The following is a 20,896-nucleotide window of genomic DNA, read 5'->3' on the forward strand; positions in this document are numbered from 1 at the left end:
AGGGGGGTTAAGCGTCTGCTTCCTCTCTACCTGAACACCTGCAAGCTGAGCCCCCCCCCCATCCCCTCCCTCTTTCTTCCTCTCTCCACCACTCTCATCCCCCCTTCCTTCCCTCCCTCCATGTGAGCTGGGGCCATTGTGAGGCTCGGTGGTATTGGGTTCTGTTTGGTGAGTCATGCCAACTCTCCCCGCGGCCCCTGAAAGACAAGGCTGTTATTGCTCCAGGGACCACAGGCTTCAGCAACTCTTCCTCCAAACAAATTTGCCGTAACTTTATCTGCAATTGAGCCTTGAATTGGGAGCAAATAGAGCAGGCTTTGTGAGGCCCAGGAAGGGTGAGAAGGGCAGGAGACAGGGGTTGTTTGGAAGACAGGAGAAATGATACCAGGGCCTTTTATTTGGGGCAAAATAGGACTCTTATCTGTGGGAGAGCCCAGACAAGGAAGTTACTTCTGCAGGAAACTGGAGCACCTATCACCTGCTTTGCATTTAGATAAAAATTCACCCTGAAAAAAAAAAAAAAAAAAAACTATGGCACTGGAACGCACACACACACACACACACACACACACACACACACACACACACAGAGAGAGAGAGAGGCACGCACACACACACACACACACACACACACACAGAGAGAGGCACACACACACACACACAGAGAGAGGCACGCACACACACACAACACACACAAAGACACACACAAACACACACCTCTCCAGCTCCTTTGACTCCACTTGAGAAAGTTTGCTAACTTTTAACTGAAGGAGTTAGTTCTTGCCACAGAGCAATGGACAGCTTGGAATAGATAACCTATAACATTTTTACTACCTTTCTGATTGGAAAAATTAGGGAAAGTGAAATACAATGGCAGGTTGAGCCAGAGGAAGCTCCACATCATTTGTGGTTGTCTTTGGTTAAGGTGTCTTTGGTTAATTTTCTTTTACAGATTGCATGTAGTACTGGTCATATCTGGTTCAATGTTTTGGATGTGAGGTCCAACTGCTCCGTACCAAACACAAAACAGCTCTAGTTATTTGTCTCACCAGCAGGGGGCAATCTAGCACCACAGAATGGGACTGTCCTGTCCAGCAAAATAAGACAGGCTTCCAGTCAGAACATGACTTGTTCTTATTGCTGTCTGGCAGCGGCCGGTTAGTATCTGGATGGATGTCCATGTAATAAAGATAAAGCGAACTTAACTCTGAAATTCAAACTCCAGTTGACTTCTGGAGAGGGGAGTTAGACTAGTACATGTTCAATGTACGCCAAAGCACTTCATATCCAAGCCATAAAGCCGAGCACCATAGTATTGCTTTGTAAAACACATAATGCCAAAACTATAAAGCCCAAATCCTCTACCTTCATCAAAGTTTAGTAGATGCATGAAACACTCATCTGTTGCAGATCGGATTGTGTTCCTAAGTCTGTGCCATGTGTGCTTTTGATAAGAGAATGCTTTATAAAGTTTGGGATATTATTCATTCTATTGAAAATTAAATGATCAAATAATCATTTAGAGTTTAACATGATTATCTGTTGTTTTAGCTGTCTATTAGTTTGTAGAAATAACCAAATCTTTTTTTGTTTTCATGTCACATGATATGCCATAAAACGTTTGCCTGTTATAAATGCACATGTACTATTTTCCATTTTAGATCATTAAAATATCTATATTCTCGTATTAAATAATGAAATGGAGGTACCTAGAAGTATTTTTCTAATTATTTCACTAAAGTAGATTTTTCTTTCTGTATTTTGTATTTAGTAAAGTTTTTACTGGCTGGTTTGCTTTCATTTGGAAACAAACCGCACATCTATTAGGTGGCCTAAGCTCGGCACAGTTTTATATGATGCTCTGAGTTTATATTAAATCTAATACAGCTAAAAATCTATATTCACGTTTAATGCTTCTTATTCTGTTTCCATTTTGACATTCTTTGACATAAGAAAATATGTTTTTTTTTTTAAATCCACAAAACATCCTCTGTTAGCATAAAGCAAAATTAGTTAATAACATTTTACACTCATGCCGTGTTGAGGCTGATTTTGCTAGAAGAAGAAAACAGTGAATCGCTCATTCCAGTGTGCGACAAATAGGAGACAATCATTTTCATTGTATTCTCCTTCTATCTAATACTCCCAGGACTAAATTAGAGGGAGTTTGTGTAATGCAAACATGCATGTGCATGCACGCGCACACACACACACAAACATATACATACACACACACACATACACATACAGTCTCGCACCATGAGAGTTTCGATTAGTTCTCAGAATCAGGAGCATAACAAAACAGAAGTTGATGCAGAGATGAAGCAAGCACTGCCACTCTAAAACACCGGCCTGTGAGCTGTGTGTGGGTAACTCTGAAAATTCCTGGATGCACACTCACACACACACAAAAAGCAATGCACATACTGTATATAGCCACATGTCCCAAGATTCAGTTTCAGCTTTTTCCCTCCCCCTCTCTACCTTTTTATCTCAATATTTTTTCCTCCAGTCACAGACCTCCACGGCTGACTCCCTCTCCCTCCTCCCCAGGCAGAGAGCCTCTCAGTGGGGTAGCAATGTGGGGGATGTGGTCTCCTGGTCCTAGGGAAAGGTCCCGGCGCTGCGGGCTCCTCTCCCCAGCCGAGGGGCTATGAGACAGGGCAGGCTTGGCCTCTGATGGGCCGGGGTGTCGGGTTCCTCCAGCTGTCAGTCACAGCCTAGCCCAGAGCTAGAATAACCAAATGGGGAGGGATGAGGTGGGCGACAGGTTAAATAACCCCAGGCACAGGGAAACGAGACGGACAGACACACCACACACCAGCCAAACACTACAGAGGAGGGAGCTGCAGTCCTCTCATAAACACTTCAATATATCATGCCTTCGTATAAGAACGCTAATGTATAATAAACAGGCAGCAACTAGGTTGGTTTAGATGTATTTATATACTGTACAGTATATGTGAAGTTATATTTAGGTATAGAACATGAGTAGGCATAAGATAACTGAATTGCATTTGTTTGGAGAAATAGCTTTTTCCCATTTTGCTCAGATACACAGTGTTCAGTATGGTATGGTTTTGCTGCTTCAGTGTAAAAAGACCCTGTGAATCGTTATTTCTTCTGCGTTGTCACTGTGGTGGAACTGTACAGTACAGTAGATTAGCGAGAGCGGTTCCGTTTGTGTTCTGTAATTAGACTGTAATGTCTGGAGTGGGAGTGCTAGAGAAAGAACACTAGTGAATGCTGAGTCCACACCCAGCCAGTATTGTGGCAGCTCGTGGAAGGATATTGAAATAGGAAGACAGTTACTGGAGGTTGCTAAGCACTCCTGAATTATTGAAGAGTATTCCTCCAATTCCCTACACAGACCTTTATTAAAGAAAGAGATAGAAACAGGCTGGCCACCATGGTAGGACTGCACTGTGGACCTTAAGAAGGAGATATTTGGCTCTGAGCAATATGCTAATGTCCTGGCCAATTCATTTGTAATGTTTTATTTATGTCTTTGTTTTGTTTATGTACACAAATATCTAAACTGGTGAAATTTGTATGAGTGCATGGTTTGTGGTTGTGTGTGGGGGGGGGGAGGTGGGGTCTTGTCAACTTTTTAGTTGTTTAAGAGATTGGGAGAAGTTTTATATGGCGTTTGTAATTTTGTTATAGCTTAGTGGTGGTAAATTACACAGGAATTTAGATGTGTGTGTGTGTGTGTGTGTGTGTGTGTGTGTGTGTGTGTGTGTGTGTGTGTCTGCGCGCATGTGTGCATTGGGTTCCGAGGCTGTAAGGGATAGGCTAATGATCCGCGGAGAGGGAGAGGGAAAGGGAGTCCAGCACAGTACAACACACCTGACCCCGTACTAGAAATGTGTTAGGGCAGGGGTTTGTAGAGGGAGGCCGGGGGAGGACACAGAGGTGCAGTGGCCTTGTAGGTCAGTAGGAGGGAAGATGTTGATGTTGCTTGTATTCCTTAAGTCCTATACCCTGTAAATACGGTGGAGAGAGAAGGTGAGGCCTCACACATACGCCACGTATCCCACCTACACATCAGCTGCTCCATGAGAGGCTGTAGGGGAGTGAATTAATATTAGTAAACTCCAGCACTTTCCTGCTGATTATGAGATATACATTGATTAAAATGTATTTTATTCAGCCGAACGTATAGCTTTGTCATGTGTATATCATAATTGACTGTACAAGGTGAGACAGCCCGATGTATCAGCTGTTTAGTGTTTCAAACCTAATTCTCATTGTCAGTGAAAGTTTACCGTTAAGGCTGTAACAATCTATTGTGAATGCATTTGCAAAACACAGTACTCCCATCACATATCACATTTCAAGACTTTTTCTATAGACTTGAAATAATGAATGAACATTTGCGCCCTTTAGTTTGATTAATATGCATTGTCAGAAAATATATTAATATGTATAAAATATTTTCACTTGGATTGCATTTTTTTTTTTACATTTCTATTATGCATTTTCCACATTGATCATTTCCAACAAAAATAGATATGTCGGAGGGTGTTTTTAACATTTTGTGAAATTATGAAAAATAGAGAAATACGTAACAGTTTTAATCTATTCTTTCACAAAAAATGACCATCCCCTCTACAATCCCCCCATTTTTTTTTATTTATTGATATCAATCAACACGCTCAAACTATTTGACATGAAGAATTTTTGTGTTTGTGAATTATGTCTCCTCAAGCATTTAATTTTCATAGGATCATGATAATTTATGTTCGAGTTACAAAAGATTGTGCTAAACAGAATACAGGTTTTGTGGCGCTCAGTTCTGGAATTATGCTTTTTTTTGTTCGGATGAGAGATGGGGGTAGAGAGGGTAGCGACAGGACAGATAACTATGGAGGTGGAATAGGGGTATTTGGAGATGGGGTGACAGGGTTAGGGGCATCTCGGGGTGGGGTGGGGTTGGGGTGACAGGGTTAGGGGCTCATGGTGTGGCAGGTCAGGTGCTGGGTTGAGGGTCGGAGGGTTAAGGTCATGTTGACGAGTTGTGCTTGAAACAGAGAGTGACCTCAGGCCTGTGGATGACGGATGATTGCCGTGGAGAGGGAGCGTTGTGACGGCCAATACTTATCCTCCTCATCGTCAGATGAAGGTGGAGGGTGGCCCTGTCGGCCTCGTAGGCCATGTCCCAGCCCTGGGTTCAGGGGTCCTGTTTTGTCACAACAGCCGTACATTTAAGGCTTTCTTCTATTTGATTATCATACATATCATATTATCAAATACAAATGTATTGGTCTGTGTGTTATGTTGGTTCTGTTTATGCGTATGTGCGATATGCGAATGTGTGTTTGCAGTTTGAGGTCAATGCAGGTCTCTGCTAGATAAAGTCCTAAGTGTTTCTCTATTTATCTCTCTCTCTCTCTCTCTCTCTCTTTCTCTCTCTCTCTCTCTCTCTCTCTCTCTCTCTCTTGCTCACTCTCACTCTCTCTCTCTCTCACTCTCACTCTCTCTCTCTCTCACTCTCTCTCTCTCTCTCTCTCTCTCTCTCTCTCTCTCTCTCTCTCTCTCTCTCTTTCTCTCTCTGCAGCTCTTTGTTCTCGTGGTGTGGAACTTTGAACTCTACATGATTCCTCTGGCTCTGCTGCTGCCGCTGGCCTGGAACTATATACTAGTCGCTTCGGGGAAGGACACTAGGCAAGACGTGGTGAGTGTCCCTGTCATGTATCCCTACGCCGTTCTGCCCCTTTAATTGTCTCATTCTAGGTCATACGGCAAACGCTTACATCTTACATACATTTCTGTCAATCATCTCTTTTATCTAATTTCAATATGGATTTGATCCTAAATATACTGTCACATTTACTATAGAAAATACATACAAAAAATGTATGCAGTGAAAAAATATATAATGATTCTAAGACACCATTATTGTAAATATATATTTGTAAAACAATTAAATTAAATACAACTTTACAAGTTTTTTTACAGTAAACATAAAGGTAGCAGAGGTGGACTAGGGAGTGGACACATTCTATTGGCACCTTCTCTCTAGATATGGCAAAGTAGAAATAAGAATGAAAATTATCCCAAAGTTAATGCAACCAAGAAACAGACACTGAGGGAAAGTTATTTCCATTACGCTTCTAAATGAGAAATACCAATTGCCTTGAACTTTCAAGAATCGCTCTCAAATTCTTCCTTTGCATAGGAGGAAATAAAAGCTTGTCACCTTGAGCAACGCTATGCCACTTACCTGGTATTATATGTATTTAATTATTTTTTTTATTTTTTATTTCCTATTCCAATTAAACAGTGTCAAAGCAATGTCACAGAGAAGTGGACATGTTTTAATCATTGCCGAGGTGTAGTTGGAGAGTCGTGTGAAGCAGAAACTGGACCGGAATTGTGGTGGGAGCGTGAACAATGAAGTGATTAATTTTAATAAGTGCATTTCCAGACTACCTTCCAGAATGCACAATAAAGAGACCACATTTTGTCCACTCTTAATATATATGACTTAATTTTTCATGAGTATGCAGTTCAGAAGATTGTTCAGGACATGGAACAGATAGCTGTAAAACCAATGAAAACAATAAGTAAAACAAATGTCTCATGGCTATGGCATAACTAATTATCCTTTTAAAACACGATGTGATGAATGTAGCTGTGAATGTACTAGTTTTAGTATTACCTGAATGTTAGGAATTACTTGGACGTTATTTGATGTTTTTCACACCAACACTCATGGCAGGTTGACAGGGATGAGCAGGCTTCAGGCATAGATGTGTTTTGCCAGTGCAGACATTATTGTAGCTGGGTCACAATTAATATTAGCAAATACATTTATTTTACAATGGAGGTTAAACTGAATGTAAAACCCACGTACACACATAGCAGCTTGGTCGCTATTGTACCTCAGAGCTTCACTCCTGTTTCAATGCTCTGTATATACAGTATTTCCCTGTAGATGGCGACATTGCTTGACAAAAATCTCTAGACACAAAAAAAGGAGTTCATTATTTATTTACCTCCATATTTATCTATGAATAATGATGTTATTTTCCCATGCATTTTAATTGAATTAAAGTAATAAAGATTGCATATCTATTCATGTAACAAGTGACATACTTCACATACAAATACCCCTCTATGCAGAAGAGGCACCCCCCCTTACTCTACTGTCTCGAGTACTACCAGAATTGGCTTCTACATTAAAACCAGTTAACACTGTAATGAGTGGTATTTATTTGATAGAAAAAATGTCTCTCTTCTTGTGAACATAGTATATTATTCATCACACATCAACGTCACTGAACACTTCTCTCATTCTGAACAGTATTGTGGTCGATGAGTACACGGCCAGGAGTTGTAACTGACTAAGTGACCTGACCAGGAACGACCCTGGGCCCAGAGTTTTCCCTGGTCAGATCACATGTTAAGGAAAATCTCCCAGCCCTATGACAACTGTGAGATCTGAGCCTTGGCCAAACCAGGTCAGCTGGGTCTGTCTGTCTGTCTGTCTGTCTGTCTGTGCATGTGTGCTTGCGTGCCTGCAGAACCTGGTTGGTGTGGTTCACTATCAGTGACCTGTGCTTCCCATGAGAGAGGAGAGTTCAGACAGAGCTGTCATTATGCTATTACTCCCCCCTACTCTTTTCTCTGCCTCCATTGTTCTACAGTTTGACGATCGTAACCACAACAGATGAGGTGATGGGGGGGTTCTGCTCCCCGCCACAGTAAACAAACACACGGGCCTGCTTCCCATTAACCCAAGCCGCTGATTGAGCCCCATCCCCATGATGAGCCACAGCACTCCACTCCACTCACACAGTCCCTAAAACATGGGAAGTGAGTTTATTATTAACTCCGGGGATGGAATCTCTCTCTCTCTCACTGTGTGCGTGTGCATTCTATATGGGAAATGCATGGACAGGAAACTGGGATTCATTGTTTTAGATTAGCGCCTTTCACTTACATCTGAGATCATTGCACTGAGGGAACATGCAGTATAGCTGGCACAAAAGATGTCCTCTGTAGAAAATCACCACTCTCTTGGCGTGTGATATCAGTGCCTGAGGATAGGTGAAACTGATTGTGATGAGGCAGCCCCCCTCCTTGTATGCCTCCATCTCTCCTTTCCTCTCTTTGTCAGTGTCTGAGCACTGCTGTGCAGGATGGTTGAGGAGCTGTGACATGTTATAAGGGCCATTCTCTAGGAGTGTAACATCCTGCTTCTCCCACCTGGGCTCGGCTGCCATCTTCACACTGGCAGACAGACACACAGACAGACAGGCAGGCAGTACTTTCACCTTGCAGTAATATGAGCCCTCTGCAGAGTCACACACACAGCAGTCATAACCATCCAGACAGCACTATAGCACTAGGAGAAAGACAGAGAGACAGAGAGGAGGACAGTGGGAAAAAAAAAAAACATTTAAGGGATGTGAATGCATATGATATGAAAATGATTGTCCCCCATGTTACCTACTATATCAAACACACACACACACACACATGCGCCAAGCTCTCTCTCTTTCACGTGCGCACACATGCACACACACGCAAACACACACACCAACTGATGTATCCCCAGAGGCCTGTCCCTGTTTGTTTTAAGGCAGTGTTTCCCATTCTGTCACTGGTGTCAGGGGGGAAGTGGTTTGGAGAGAGAAAGAGAGTCGTGGCCTCCTCGTTCACTCGCCTGGAAAAGAAAATAGCAACCCAGCCGCTAATTGCTTTAAAGAAGATGTAAAATGAAACCATTGTGCTTCACCAAGGGTCAGCATCCGGAAGGCTGTGGTTTTCCAAAAGCCTGGGATGAGGGTAAATCTGGAGGAATCTCTCTTGAACTCAACTCACTTTGACTAGAAAGAGAGAGGGGAAAAAACTCTGTTGATTACAAATAAAAGGAGCTCCATGTGATGAGTTCAATGTGAGTATCCCTCTCGTATTGTATACCAAAACCACAGCCCTGTCCATAATGGGTAAACAAACACACTGTATTTCTACACGCTGTAATTTTCATCTCAGGGTCATTGGCGCTCTGGTTACTCTCTTCCTATACAACATATCTCAGATCAGTTCTCCCCATGCAGGCCTTAACCTTGACCAGTAGACGTGCTGAACAGAAAAGCTGACCTTAGACCAGCTATTAAAGACCTGGTGTAGCAGCAGTATGACTGACCTCAGCTCTTAACTTGCCATTTTCTGACCTCTGACCTCTAATCCTGTTATGTCGTCTGTCAGCTGTGGCACCATTAGATGACCCGTGTGTCACCCTCTCTAAGGCGGTATGTGGCTTGTTATGGATAAAAGCTGTGATTAACATGCCAGACACTGCTGGGCTATGTGAGCCATGATAGGACACAGGGAGAGTGGGAGAATATGGTGCTGCCACTGGTCAGAGTGGTGGGGACAGGGTGTTTTTCTTAACAGTGTTAAGACATCATTACAGGTGCAGACAGTCTGACCAATGCCACAGCATCTTTGTATGATATTCTCATTGCAGTTGGAAAATAATATAACTCGTAGTCATTTTGAAAGAGCTGTTCATCTTACATACTGGCCCTCTGCGTTTTAGTAGAGACCCCTACTGTTTGGAGGTGGTACTGCACCCTTCAGGTAGACGTGTCTGGAGACAAAGATAGGATGACAGCACCTACAATACCACCACCTCCATCAGCACCTATCACCTCTCCTAGTCACCCATTTTCCACCTCCACCCTGTTTGTTTTGAAACCTAGAACCGTTTGGTAGGTTCTGTCTCTGGGTAGTTGCCAGGTTGGTTTGCCGGGTTGGGTAGCCGGGTGGCTGGGCTCAGTCAAGCGGGGTACAGCTCAGCTGGAATGGAAAAGCTGGAGGCCTGGAGGGCCTTCCCTGGAAGACCGATCGGCACTGCCGAGCCACTGGCCCGGAAAACTCTTTACCAGATGTTGTGGAGGTGTTAATTATAGCACTTGCTGTCATGGTGCAGAAATACGCCAGTGATGTCTCTCTCTCGCTCTCTCTCTCTCTCGCTCTCTCTCTCACTCTCTCCGTCTCTCTCTCTCTCTCTCTCTCTCGCTCTCTCCCTCTCTCTCTCTCTCTCTCTCTCTCTCTCTCTCTCTCTCTCTCTCTCTCTCTCTCTCTCTCTCTCGCTCTCTCTCTCGCTCTTTCCCTCCCTCTCTCGCTCTCTCTCTCTCTCTCGCGCTTTCTCTCTCTCTCTCTCTATCTCTATCTCTCTCTATCTCTCTCTATCTCTCGCTCGCTCTCTCTCTCTCTCTCTCTCTCTCTCTCTCTCTCTCTCTCTCTCTCTCTCTCTCTCTCTCTCTCTCTCTCTCTCTCACTGTCTCTCTCTCTCTCGCTCGTTCTCTCACTCTCTCTCTCTCTCTCTCTCTCTCTCTATCTCTCTCTATCTCTCTCTCGCTCACTCTCTCTCTCTCGCTCGCTCTCTCTCTCTCTCTCTCTCTCTCTCTATCTCTCTCTATCTCTCTCTCGCTCGTTCTCTCTCTCTCTCTCTCGCTCGCTCTCTCTCTCTCTCTATCTCTCTCTCTCTCTCTCTCTCTCTCTCTCTCTCTCTCTCTCTCGCTGTCCTTCTCTCTTTCTCTCCTCTCAGATTTCAGATTCAGATAAGCTTTATTAGCATGAAGCGAAGTGACATAATGAAATCAACAATAAGAGTAAAATATTTATAATAGAAAAGGTGATTAGAGATAAAAATATATATATATATGTATATATATACACATAAATATTACAAGAGATGTTTTACAATTCATATATATAAAAAAAAAAAAATTGTAATAATAATGTGATAATCTAAAAATAATTTTGCTTTGATAAGTAAACAAACAAACAAACAAAAAAAATATATATATATATATCAGTACAATGAGATCATGCAGTGTATACGTGTAACAACATTGAATAGGTACAATGAGATACAATGGGAACGTCTATGGAATGTAGGTGGGCATGCATGCAGGTGTCGGTAGTGTGTGTGTGTGTGTGTGTGCATGCGCGTGTGTGTGCACACATACGCAAGCACACACACACACACACACTGGTTTTGTATGGGTGTGTTTGCATATGGGAGTGCGTGGATAAGTGTATGAGTGTATAACGTTACAGTATTTTATGTATTATTGAATGTGTATTTAGAGTGCGTACATGAGGTGAGCACGTACAGAAATGAATTTAAAAAATCTATAAGAAAACAAAACAAAAAGAGAACAAAACACTACGAAACAAAGCAAAAACACTAACAACCGCAAAGTCTAACCCATCTCTCTCTGGTTGTGGCTCAGCGTGACAAATTTAGCTGACAGCTCCTCCTCTCCAAGCAGGATGGGGAGTTTATGTACATCAGGGATCTGTCTAAAGTTATTTAAAAAATCTGGCTAGTATGTTTCCCTTATGTTGTCATATTTTGGGCAGGAACACAGGAAGTGCATCTCAGTTTCTACCACCTACAAATCACAATACCTACATAGTCTCTGATATCTTGGCAGCAAAGATTGAAGGTGTCTTTTCTCCCTCTCTCTCTCTCTCTCTCTCTCTCTCTCTCTCTCTCTCTCTCTCTCTCTCTCTCTCTCTCTCTCTCTCTCTCTCTCTCTCTCTCTGAATTCAATTGAATTGGGCTTTATTGGCATGGGAAACAAATGTTTACATTGCCAAAGCAAGTGAAATAAACAATAAACAAAAAGTGAGAAGAAACTAAAAACATCAACAACAAAAACATGAAAAAATATTTACAGCAAACATTGCACTCATAAAGGTTTCAAAAGGATAAAGTTTCAAACGAATATTATCAGCTATGTACAGTGTTTTTAGCAATGTGCAAATAGGTAGTACAAATAGCAGAGGAAGATAAGTAAACAGATAAATATTGGTTGTATTTACAATATTGTTTGTGCTCCACTGGTTGCCCTGTATTAATGGCAACGGGTCACAAATCTTGCTGCTGTGATTCCACATTGCGGTATTTCGGCTAACAGATATGGGAGTTTATCAATGTTTGATTTGTTGGTCTGTGTGATCTGTGGGAAATATGTGTCTATCATATGGTTATATCTTTGGCCGGATGTAAGAAAGTTCAGTTTCCACCTCATTTTGCAGGCAGTCGATGGGTGTGAGCCGGCTGGATGTTTTTTTTACAGAAAGCTTCTCCTCACCAAGCTTTTCATCCACGTTTTGGGAAATCCTGATGATCTGAAAATAATATTTGAGTTCTGGAAAATCATTGGCAATAGGGAGAAGTGTAAGGAACTGGTACCTGCCTGTGGAAAGGATTCTACATGGGAACTCAAAAGGGTTTTACCTGGAACCAAAAAGGGTTCTTCAAAGGGTTCTCCTATTGGGAGAGCCGAAGAACCTTTTAGGTTCTAGATAGCCAATTATTTTCTGAGCCAATTTTTTTATGAGTGTATATAGTTAATTTTGGGTCTATCACAGTGATCAGGTATTCTGCTACTGTATATTCTCTGTTTAGGTCTGTGTCAAATAGTTATATTTTTGTTTTCTCGTAATTTGGTTGGGTTAATTTCTCTCTCTCTCTCTCTCTCTCTCTCTCTCTCTCTCTCTCTCTCTCTCTCTCTCTCTCTCTCTCTCGCTCTCTCTCTCTCTCTCTCTGACACTCGCTCTCTCTCTCTCTCACTTTCTCTCTCTCTCTCTCTCTCTCTCTCTCTCTCTCTCTCTCTCTCTCTCTCTCTCTCTCTCTCTCTCTCTCTCTCTCTCTCTCTCTCTCTCTCTCTCTCTCTCTCTCTCTCTCTCTCTCTCTCTCTCTCTCTCTCTCTCTCTCTCTCTCTCTCTATGCCCCTTCTATTTGAATTGACTAATTGTTGTCTTTCTTCTCACTTTAAGTCGATAGCGACACTGACCATCAGTGTCTTGTTAGTTAGATGTAGACAGCAGTCCATTTCTGTTAGCTTGTACCATGAAAGGATATGTTTGGATATAATCAATTTAAATGAGCAACAAGCCTTGGAAGAAGTCAATGGGATGTCATGTGTCCCCATAAGGACCTGAGTTGACAGAGAGGAGAATTAACTATATTCTGAAAAGGAGGAGGAGGAGCAGGGGGAGGAGGAGGAGGAGGAGGAGGAGGAGGAGGAGAGGGAGCCTGGCCCAGTGTGCCTTCACTCAAACCAAAGAAACACCTCCGCAGTGGCCCTGCCCCAAAAACAGAGAGATAGACAAAAGGAGAGAGAGAGGGAGGCTGCGGTGCCTGGCAGGCGCTCCTCAGTGCAGCGGTAGACATGGCAGTCGGTGACAGGTGACAAAATCAAAAGGTCATGTCACTTTTAACTGGAAGCGTTTGTGCCCCGCTGATTTCCCCCGTGCCGCCCCGGCTCCTCTTCGCTGGCAGGCAGGCAGACGGGGTTGGGAGTGGGGCGAGAACGCCGCGCCAGTCTCCCAGCCTCCCCCTCTTTATCCCTGTGAACCTCTGTACCCGTCGCTGCTAACAATGTCAGCTCTCCGTGTTCTGCCGCAGTCCTTGTTGTTGTTCTGTTGCTGCTCTCTCTGACTGTTCTGGTGTGTGTGTGTGTGTGTGTTTTGTGTGTCTCGACAGTGTGTGGGTGTTCAGACACTAGCCCAGAGCTTCCTCTACCCTGTGACTCCGACTTTCCCCAGCCAGGCACCTGCCTCTCTCTACCACACATACACCAGCCCTGTTTCTGATACAAACAAGGTCTATCCCAGTTTGGTTCTGTTTGAACAAAACTCAGAGGTTGGTTTTCTGTGCATTGGTCCGACTGACTCAATGCTGACATGTGTCAAATGTGTGCATCAATAAGAGAATACTATGTGTATCTCTCTTGAATATAGTGATGATTATGATTGGCACTTTGACTGGTCTGTGTGATCATGAAAACAGGCAGGCCCCGCCACCCTCAGTCCCAGAGCGCCCCAGCCAGCCTCACCCCTCTCTGCCCCCTGCTGGGTGAGCCAGGGCTGGGTCAGCGCAGACGGAAGGCCCCCCCTGTGAGGGCCAGGGCTCTGACAGCTTGTGAAGGGCCCGTATGGGTCAGACAGGCTCTGCCTGCCCACAGTCCTTATCAGCCTTCCAGCCCTCCCCTCTCCTCGCCCATCTCCTCCAGAGCCAAAGCCGACACATACACATATATACACACACACACACACACACACACACACACACACACACACACACACACACACACATACACACAATCACACACACACAGAGACAGCATACCAAGCAGGGCCTGGAGGGGACCGGAGCTGGCCCCGGCAGCTGGAGAGGTTAAAACCTCTCACGTATCAAAGAGGAAGATGAGGAGGAGAAGGAGAGGGGGAAGAGAAGAGAGAGAAAAAAAGGAGAGTATATCTTCATGTTCGGCGGGATGTCTGCCTTGGCGTCAATTCCCCTAGCGGCTGTCATTCGGAAGGTTAGGAGGAAGACAGCAGAGATAGTGGTGGTGAGAGGGAGATGGTGGTGGTGGGGGTCGGGGGACGGCGTTTGCTTGGCAGGGCGGACGTCACCGAGCTGGGGTGAAGAGGATGCCAGCGGTAGCTCAGGGGGTCGAATGGTGATGTCTATCTTGTCTGATGTGTGCATGTGTGTGTGTGCGTGCGTGCACGTGTGTGTGCTTGTGTGTGTGTGTGTTTAGGTTCATCAACCCATCCAAATCCTGAGCGGTATTCCAGTTTTCACACATCCACTGTAGTTTTCCTATTCTCTCTCCTCCCACAGCTGGCAGGCCTAGTTCAAGTCTCCTATACTTGCCTACTGTACATCAATATCTCTGTCTGCTCCCTGCTCCCTGCTCCTTTAGGGCACACAGGTGTCAGGATCTCCGGCCTACTGGGGCTTAATGACCAAACAGAGGAAATGGCTTGCCATGGCCCTGACCCTATAGGCTGGTTTTAAACAAGCCAGACTCACATAAACACTGCAGGACACTTGCCCTCCAGGACATGTGTTCACGAGCACTGCTCCACACTAAATGGTCTATGCTTTATTTATACGTTTCACCAGTGGCGGTCGGTGCCGTTTATTATATATTTTTTTTAAATGAGCATGGTCTTATTTCTATTACAGCATATTGGATGACTCTCATTCATATTCAGTTCACCCAGCTCAATGTAACATCGATAGGTTTAGGCTACTACATAGGGGTGTAACGATCCATCTACTACATCGATGTATCGATTTATATTCCTATGATCCAACTACATCGATCTGTGCTCGGCGAGTTGGCCTTTTGGACAACATATATCGATCTAACATCGTTTTAAAATGTAATAAATCGATTGTATCGATACTAGGAAATAACCCATTGGATTTAAGCACGTCAGACTTTATATGGATGTTTTTTCTTAGCACTTTTAATGATAAAGGCTTTAAACATTACTCGATTCAGTCTGCCTATCCGTGACGTCATCGCGCCAACAGCAGCGCAAAGGCGCAAAGACAACAAAACATAGCATGGCGGACGACAGAGGAGAAGCCGACGAGCGAGAAATTATCAAGCCACCATTGCGGTCCTTACAAGAAACAGGAATCTAGGAAACTTCACCTGCACTGGCCAGTATCCAGGTATTTATTTCAGTCACACTGGTTGAATTTTTGTCTAAAAGGTTACTGAATCGATTTCAAGTCACTGAATCGTTTCGGATCGTATCGTTCTAAATGAACCAATATCGTCCTTGAATCGTATCGACAACCACGAATCGTGATACAAATTGAATCGTTGTTAAAACGAATCGTTACACCCCTACTACTACATGATACACACATTTTCCCTATCCCCATCATGAGGTTGCTACAACCTAGCCTATAAATGAAAGTTTGCAACACAGGTCGAGAGAAATCCAATGAAATCCAATCAAATTGTATTCGTCACATGTGCCAAATACAACAGGTGTAGACCTTACAGTGAAATGCTTACTTACAAACCAAAACCAACAATGCAGTTGGTTTAATAAGTGTTAAGTAAAAAATAGATAAGTAAAAAAATACATAATAATAGAATATATATAAAAATAATTAACAAATAGTTAAAGAGCAGCAGTAAAAATAACAATAGCGAGGCTATATACAGGGGGTACCGGTACAGAGTCAATGAGCGGGGGCACAGATTAGTCGAGGAAATTGAGGTAATATGTACATGTAGATAGAGTTAAAGTGACTATGCATAGATAATAAACAGAGAGTAGCAGCAGCGTAAGAGAAGGGGTGGGTGGGTGGGGGGGGGGACAATGCAAATAGTCCGGGTAGCCATTTGATTAGCTGTTCCTGAGTCTTATGGCTTGGGGGGAGAAGCTGTTAAGAAGCCTTTTGGACCTAGACTTGGCGCTCCGGTACCACTTGCCATGCGGTAGCAGAGAGAACGGTCTATGACTAGTGTGGCTGGAGTCTTTGACAATTTTTAGGGCCTTCCTCTGACACCGCCTGGTATAGAGGTCCTGGTTGGCAGGAAGATTGGCCCCAGTGATGTACTGGGCCGTACGCACTACCCTCTATAGTGCCTTGCGGTCAGAGGCCGAGCAGTTGCCATACCAGGCAGCGATGCAACCAGTCAGGATGCTCTCGATGGTGCAGCTGTTGAACTTTTTGAGGATCTGAGGACCCATGCCAAATCTTTTCAGTCTCCTGAGGGGGAATATGCTTTGTCATGCCCTCTTCACGACTGTCTTGGTGTGTTTGGACCAAGACAGTTTGTTGGTGATGTGGACACCAAGGAACTTGAAGCTCTCAACCTGATCCACTACAGCCCGTCGATGAGAATGGAGGCGTGCTCGGTCCTCCTTTTCCTGTAGTCCACAATCATCTCCTTTATCTTGATCACGTTGAGGGAGAGGTTGTTATCCTGGCACCACAGGACCAGGTCTCTGACCTCCTCCCTATAGGCTGTCTCATCATTGTCGGTGATCAGGCCTACCACTGTTGTGTCGTCAGCAAACGTAATGATGGTGTTGTAGTCGTGCTTGGCCATGCAGTCATAGGTGAACAGGGCGTACAGGAGGGGACTAAGCACGTACCCTTGAGGGGCCCCCATGTTGAGGATCAGCATGGCAGATGTGGGCAGCCCGTCAGGAAGTCCAGGATCCAGTTGCAGAGGGAGGTGTTTAGTCCCAGGGTCCTTAGCTTAGTGATGGGCCTTGAGGGCACTATGGTGTTGAACGCTGAGCTGTAGTCAATGAATAGTATTCTCACGTAGGTGTTCCGTTTGTCCAGGTGGGAAAGGGCAGTGTGGAGTTCAATAGAGATTGCATCATCTGTGGATCTGTTGGGGCGGTATGCAAATTGGAGTGGGTCTAGGGTTTCTGTGATAAAGGTGTTTGATTTAAAGTGACAGACAGTGACACATGGACAGACAGTGCCACATTCAATACCATCTTGCACACTCTTGCCTGCATCTAGCTGAACTAGGATGTAATCATTAGTTCAACACTTGCAAACAAGAGTTTCTATTGGACAAATTCAGGTATGTTTATCCCCGTTTCTTTCCATTTGCTTTTGTTTAAGAAATGTTTTTCAACAGAATCGGCGGAATGAATACACCCCTGATCACATCAAACAGTTTACTTTCATAGACTTCTCGCATCTACGCGCTGTCCTCCTCTCACCTTTTCCCTTCACTTGTGGACTTCAATGCACAACACAGTTGTCTGGGACCTGGTGAAAAACACTTTCCAAGCTAAACCTTCATATCATAACCGCTACACACAACCTATATCGTTGTCACCATATTGGCTAAAGTAACGTCATAGTCAACATAGCTAATATAACTAACACCTGGGGCGGCAGGTAGCTTAGTGGTTAAGAGCGTTGTGCCAGTAACCGTAAGGTCGCTGGTTCTAATCCCCAAGCCGACTAGGTGAAAAATCTGTCGATGTGCCCTTGAGAAAGGCACTTAACCCTAATTGCTCCTGTAAGTCGCTCTGGATAAGAGTGTCTGCTAAATGACTAAAATTTAAAATGTAAATGTAAACCCGCTACTATCATGCAGTAGAGTGTACAGTCAGAAAGCAGTTTACCAGTTGGCCCCGGTGGCAATAAATTAGCAAAAACAAAAGCTTACCTTTACTTGGAAGAGTTCCAGGGTTGGATAGTCATAGCCAGCTAGCTAACATAGCATCCCTCTGTTTGAGCCGGGTGTTTGAGTAGGCTAAACTAGCTAGCTGAATTTGCTAGCTAAGTAAGTGAAAAAAAAGAACGAAATATAGCTAGCTCTCGCTCTGTCTTGCTCCTCCTTCATTTGTGAAGAAAATAATTTTTTCAAAACTGTTCAACTATTGTCTTTCTCTCTCTATGAGTCTACTACTCACCACATTTTGTGAACTGCAGTGCTAGCTAGCTGTAGCTTATGCTTTCAGTACTAGATTCATTCTCTGATCCTTTGATTGGGTGGACAACATGTCAGTTCATGCTGCAAGAGCTATGATAGGTTGGAGGATGTCCTCCGGAAGTTGTCATAAGTGCTGTGTAAGTCTATGGAATGGGGTGTGAACTATGTTAATTTTATTTTTATTTTTTTTATATATTTTTTCAATTTTTGTATATTTTTTTTTTTGTAATTTAGCAGATGCTCTTATCCAGAGTGACTTACAGGAGCAATTAGAGTTAAGTGCCTTGCTTAAGGGCACATCGACAGATTTTTGTATTTTTTGTACAGATTTTGTATTGAAGTCAATGTACCCAGAGGAGGACAGAAGCTAGCTGTCCTCCGGCTACACCATGGTGCTACCTTACAGAGTGCTGTTGAGGCTACTGTAGACCTTCATTGCAAAACAGTTTGTTTTAATCAAGTATTTAGTGACGTGAATATATTTTTTATAGTTTTATCTAAAAAGGATAACTTTTTAAATGTTTGACTATTTTTATTTTTATGAAATTCATTGAGGAGGATGGTCCTCCCCTTCCTCCTCTGAGAAGCCTCCACAGTTTTTCACCTAGCTATGTATTTTACACATTTCACATGTGCAGGATCTTTGTATATATTCATGTACCCTCGGTAATCTGTGATTATAACCTGTACCGTTCAGAAGATTTGAATGCTTTGAATATGTTAATCTCCCCTCTGGTAAAGTGTTGGATTTAAGCGCGTCACATGCTGTGTGAGCGTTACACGATCCTGTCGACAGTGAGTCTTTGAAGCATCAGTTTGTAATGATAGTAATTCAGACGGTGCGATAAGGGGATAAACAGCTGAATGGTACAATATACCCAAACAGTCATCATAACAGAACAGGGGGAATTGTTGAATTCATCAGCACCGCGCTGGTAATTGATGTCTTCCGGAGACGCAGCGTTTAGTTGTGGCAATCTTCAGGGCAGATGAGATGACGTCTTTCGTTTTATTTATTTATTTTACTACACACACTCTCGTAGCGGTGAACAAGGCTGTTCTCTTTACCCCAGGCAAGAGGGGAGCAGAGAACATAGGGGGGATGACTATATCATTGTCTCTGTCTCTGTAGGCTATGCCTATCTTTAGCTGATATTCTCTCCGTTTTAGATAACATGGGGCCTACAGTATGTTACTGTGCTGAATACTGTAGTAAAGGCTGTGTTTGGAGAAACCCATGATCCATTTTGAGCGCTTCCTTTGTGGTTGTTGATTCTAACATAGGTGCCCAGGTCTTTATTGTACACAGAGTTTTAGATGTATGACACTTGCTCATTAGCTCGGTAACAGTTGATTGTTGTGGTCACCGATGGATTTCCAGTGAATAGGCAGGAGTAGAACAAGTTAGACAACCATACTAAGCTGTAGATAGAGACGTACACACACAACATCATGACTTCTATTTACTCTCTCCACACTCAACACAACTGGGCTGAACCTCTCTTTGATTCTGCGGGAAGCTGTATTTACATAAGAAGCTTATGTCAGCCGCACTTTTTATTATTCCAATAAAACAAAGGGACAAAAGCTATTGTTCTGTGAAGTAATGATTTTTGGATTTCTCCAACTTGTTTGCGGGTGCAGGCGAGGCGGGCGGTGGTAGGGTATGGGGTATGGGATAATGGGAGGAGATAAATGCAGCCCTTGGCAGCTTACGGATTTATGACGCGCCTCTTTGTTTATGGTATTGCCGCTGAATCTGACCTTGTAGCTTTGATGTGTGATTGACAGTGGGGGGTTGAGGGGGGGACGAGAGGATGAATAACGATCTGTGCTGTCCTACCACTGCTCCTCAGGCAGGTAGGCAGCAAAAATACACATGTGACTCTGTCTGTCTCGCCATCCGTCCGTCCATCCATCTGTTTGTCCGTCTGTCTTTCTGTCTGTCTAGCTACAGACCCCATCTCCTCTTTCCCAGGGGCTACTAAGGTCAATTACTTATCTGAGTCAACATGCTTTCTGTTGACTGCTCCATAGTTCATTGTTGTGTATTACAACATTGAGCGCCTGGTTTTTTTTTGGGGGGGGGGGCAATGCAAATAGTCTAGGTAGCCATTTGATTAGATGTTCAGGAGTCTTATGGCTTGGGGGTAGAAGCTGTTTAGAAGCCTCTTGGACCTAGACTTGGCGCTCCGGTACCGCTTGCCGTGCGGTTACAGAGAGAACAGTCTATGACTAGGGTGGCTGGAGTCTTTGACCATTTTTAGGGCCTTCCTCTGACACCGCCTGGTATAGAGGTCCTGGATGGCAGGAAGCTTGGCCCCAGTGATGTACTGGGCCGTACACACTACCCTCTGTAGTGACTTGCGGTCGGAGGCCGAGCAGTTGCCATACCAGGCAGTGATGCAACCAGTCAGGATGCTCTCGATGGTGCAGCTGTATAACCTTTTTAGGAACTGAGGACCCATGCCAAATCTTATCAGTCTCCTTAGGGAGAATAGGTTTTGTCGTGCCCTCTTCACGACTGTCTTGGTGTGCTTGGACCACATTAGTTTGTTGGTGATGTGGACACCAAGGAACTTGAAGCTCTCAACCTGATCCACTGCAGCCCCGTAGATGAGAATGGGGGC

The 20,896-nt window shown here is 43.9% G+C and overlaps 1 protein-coding gene across 8 annotated transcripts in view; it reads left to right on the plus strand.

Annotated features, from left to right (window-relative positions):
- mctp1a (multiple C2 domains, transmembrane 1a) overlaps window positions 1-20,896 on the plus strand; it is a 241,744-nt gene that overhangs the window by 190,513 nt on the left and 30,335 nt on the right. For 7 of the 8 annotated variants that reach the window (XM_041904545.1, XM_041904546.1, XM_041904548.1 and 4 more), the window contains exon 16: window positions 5,561-5,677. In XM_041904545.1, coding sequence (XP_041760479.1) covers window positions 5,561-5,677 — 117 coding nt within the window. Of the gene's footprint in view, window positions 1-5,560; window positions 5,678-6,286; window positions 7,207-20,896 lie in introns of those variants that run through there. The other variant, XM_041904553.1, reaches the window with a different exon arrangement.

The sequence above is a fragment of the Coregonus clupeaformis genome, chromosome 18 (genome assembly GCF_020615455.1).
Source record: "Coregonus clupeaformis isolate EN_2021a chromosome 18, ASM2061545v1, whole genome shotgun sequence".
In the NCBI taxonomy this organism is placed as follows: domain Eukaryota; kingdom Metazoa; phylum Chordata; class Actinopteri; order Salmoniformes; family Salmonidae; genus Coregonus; species Coregonus clupeaformis.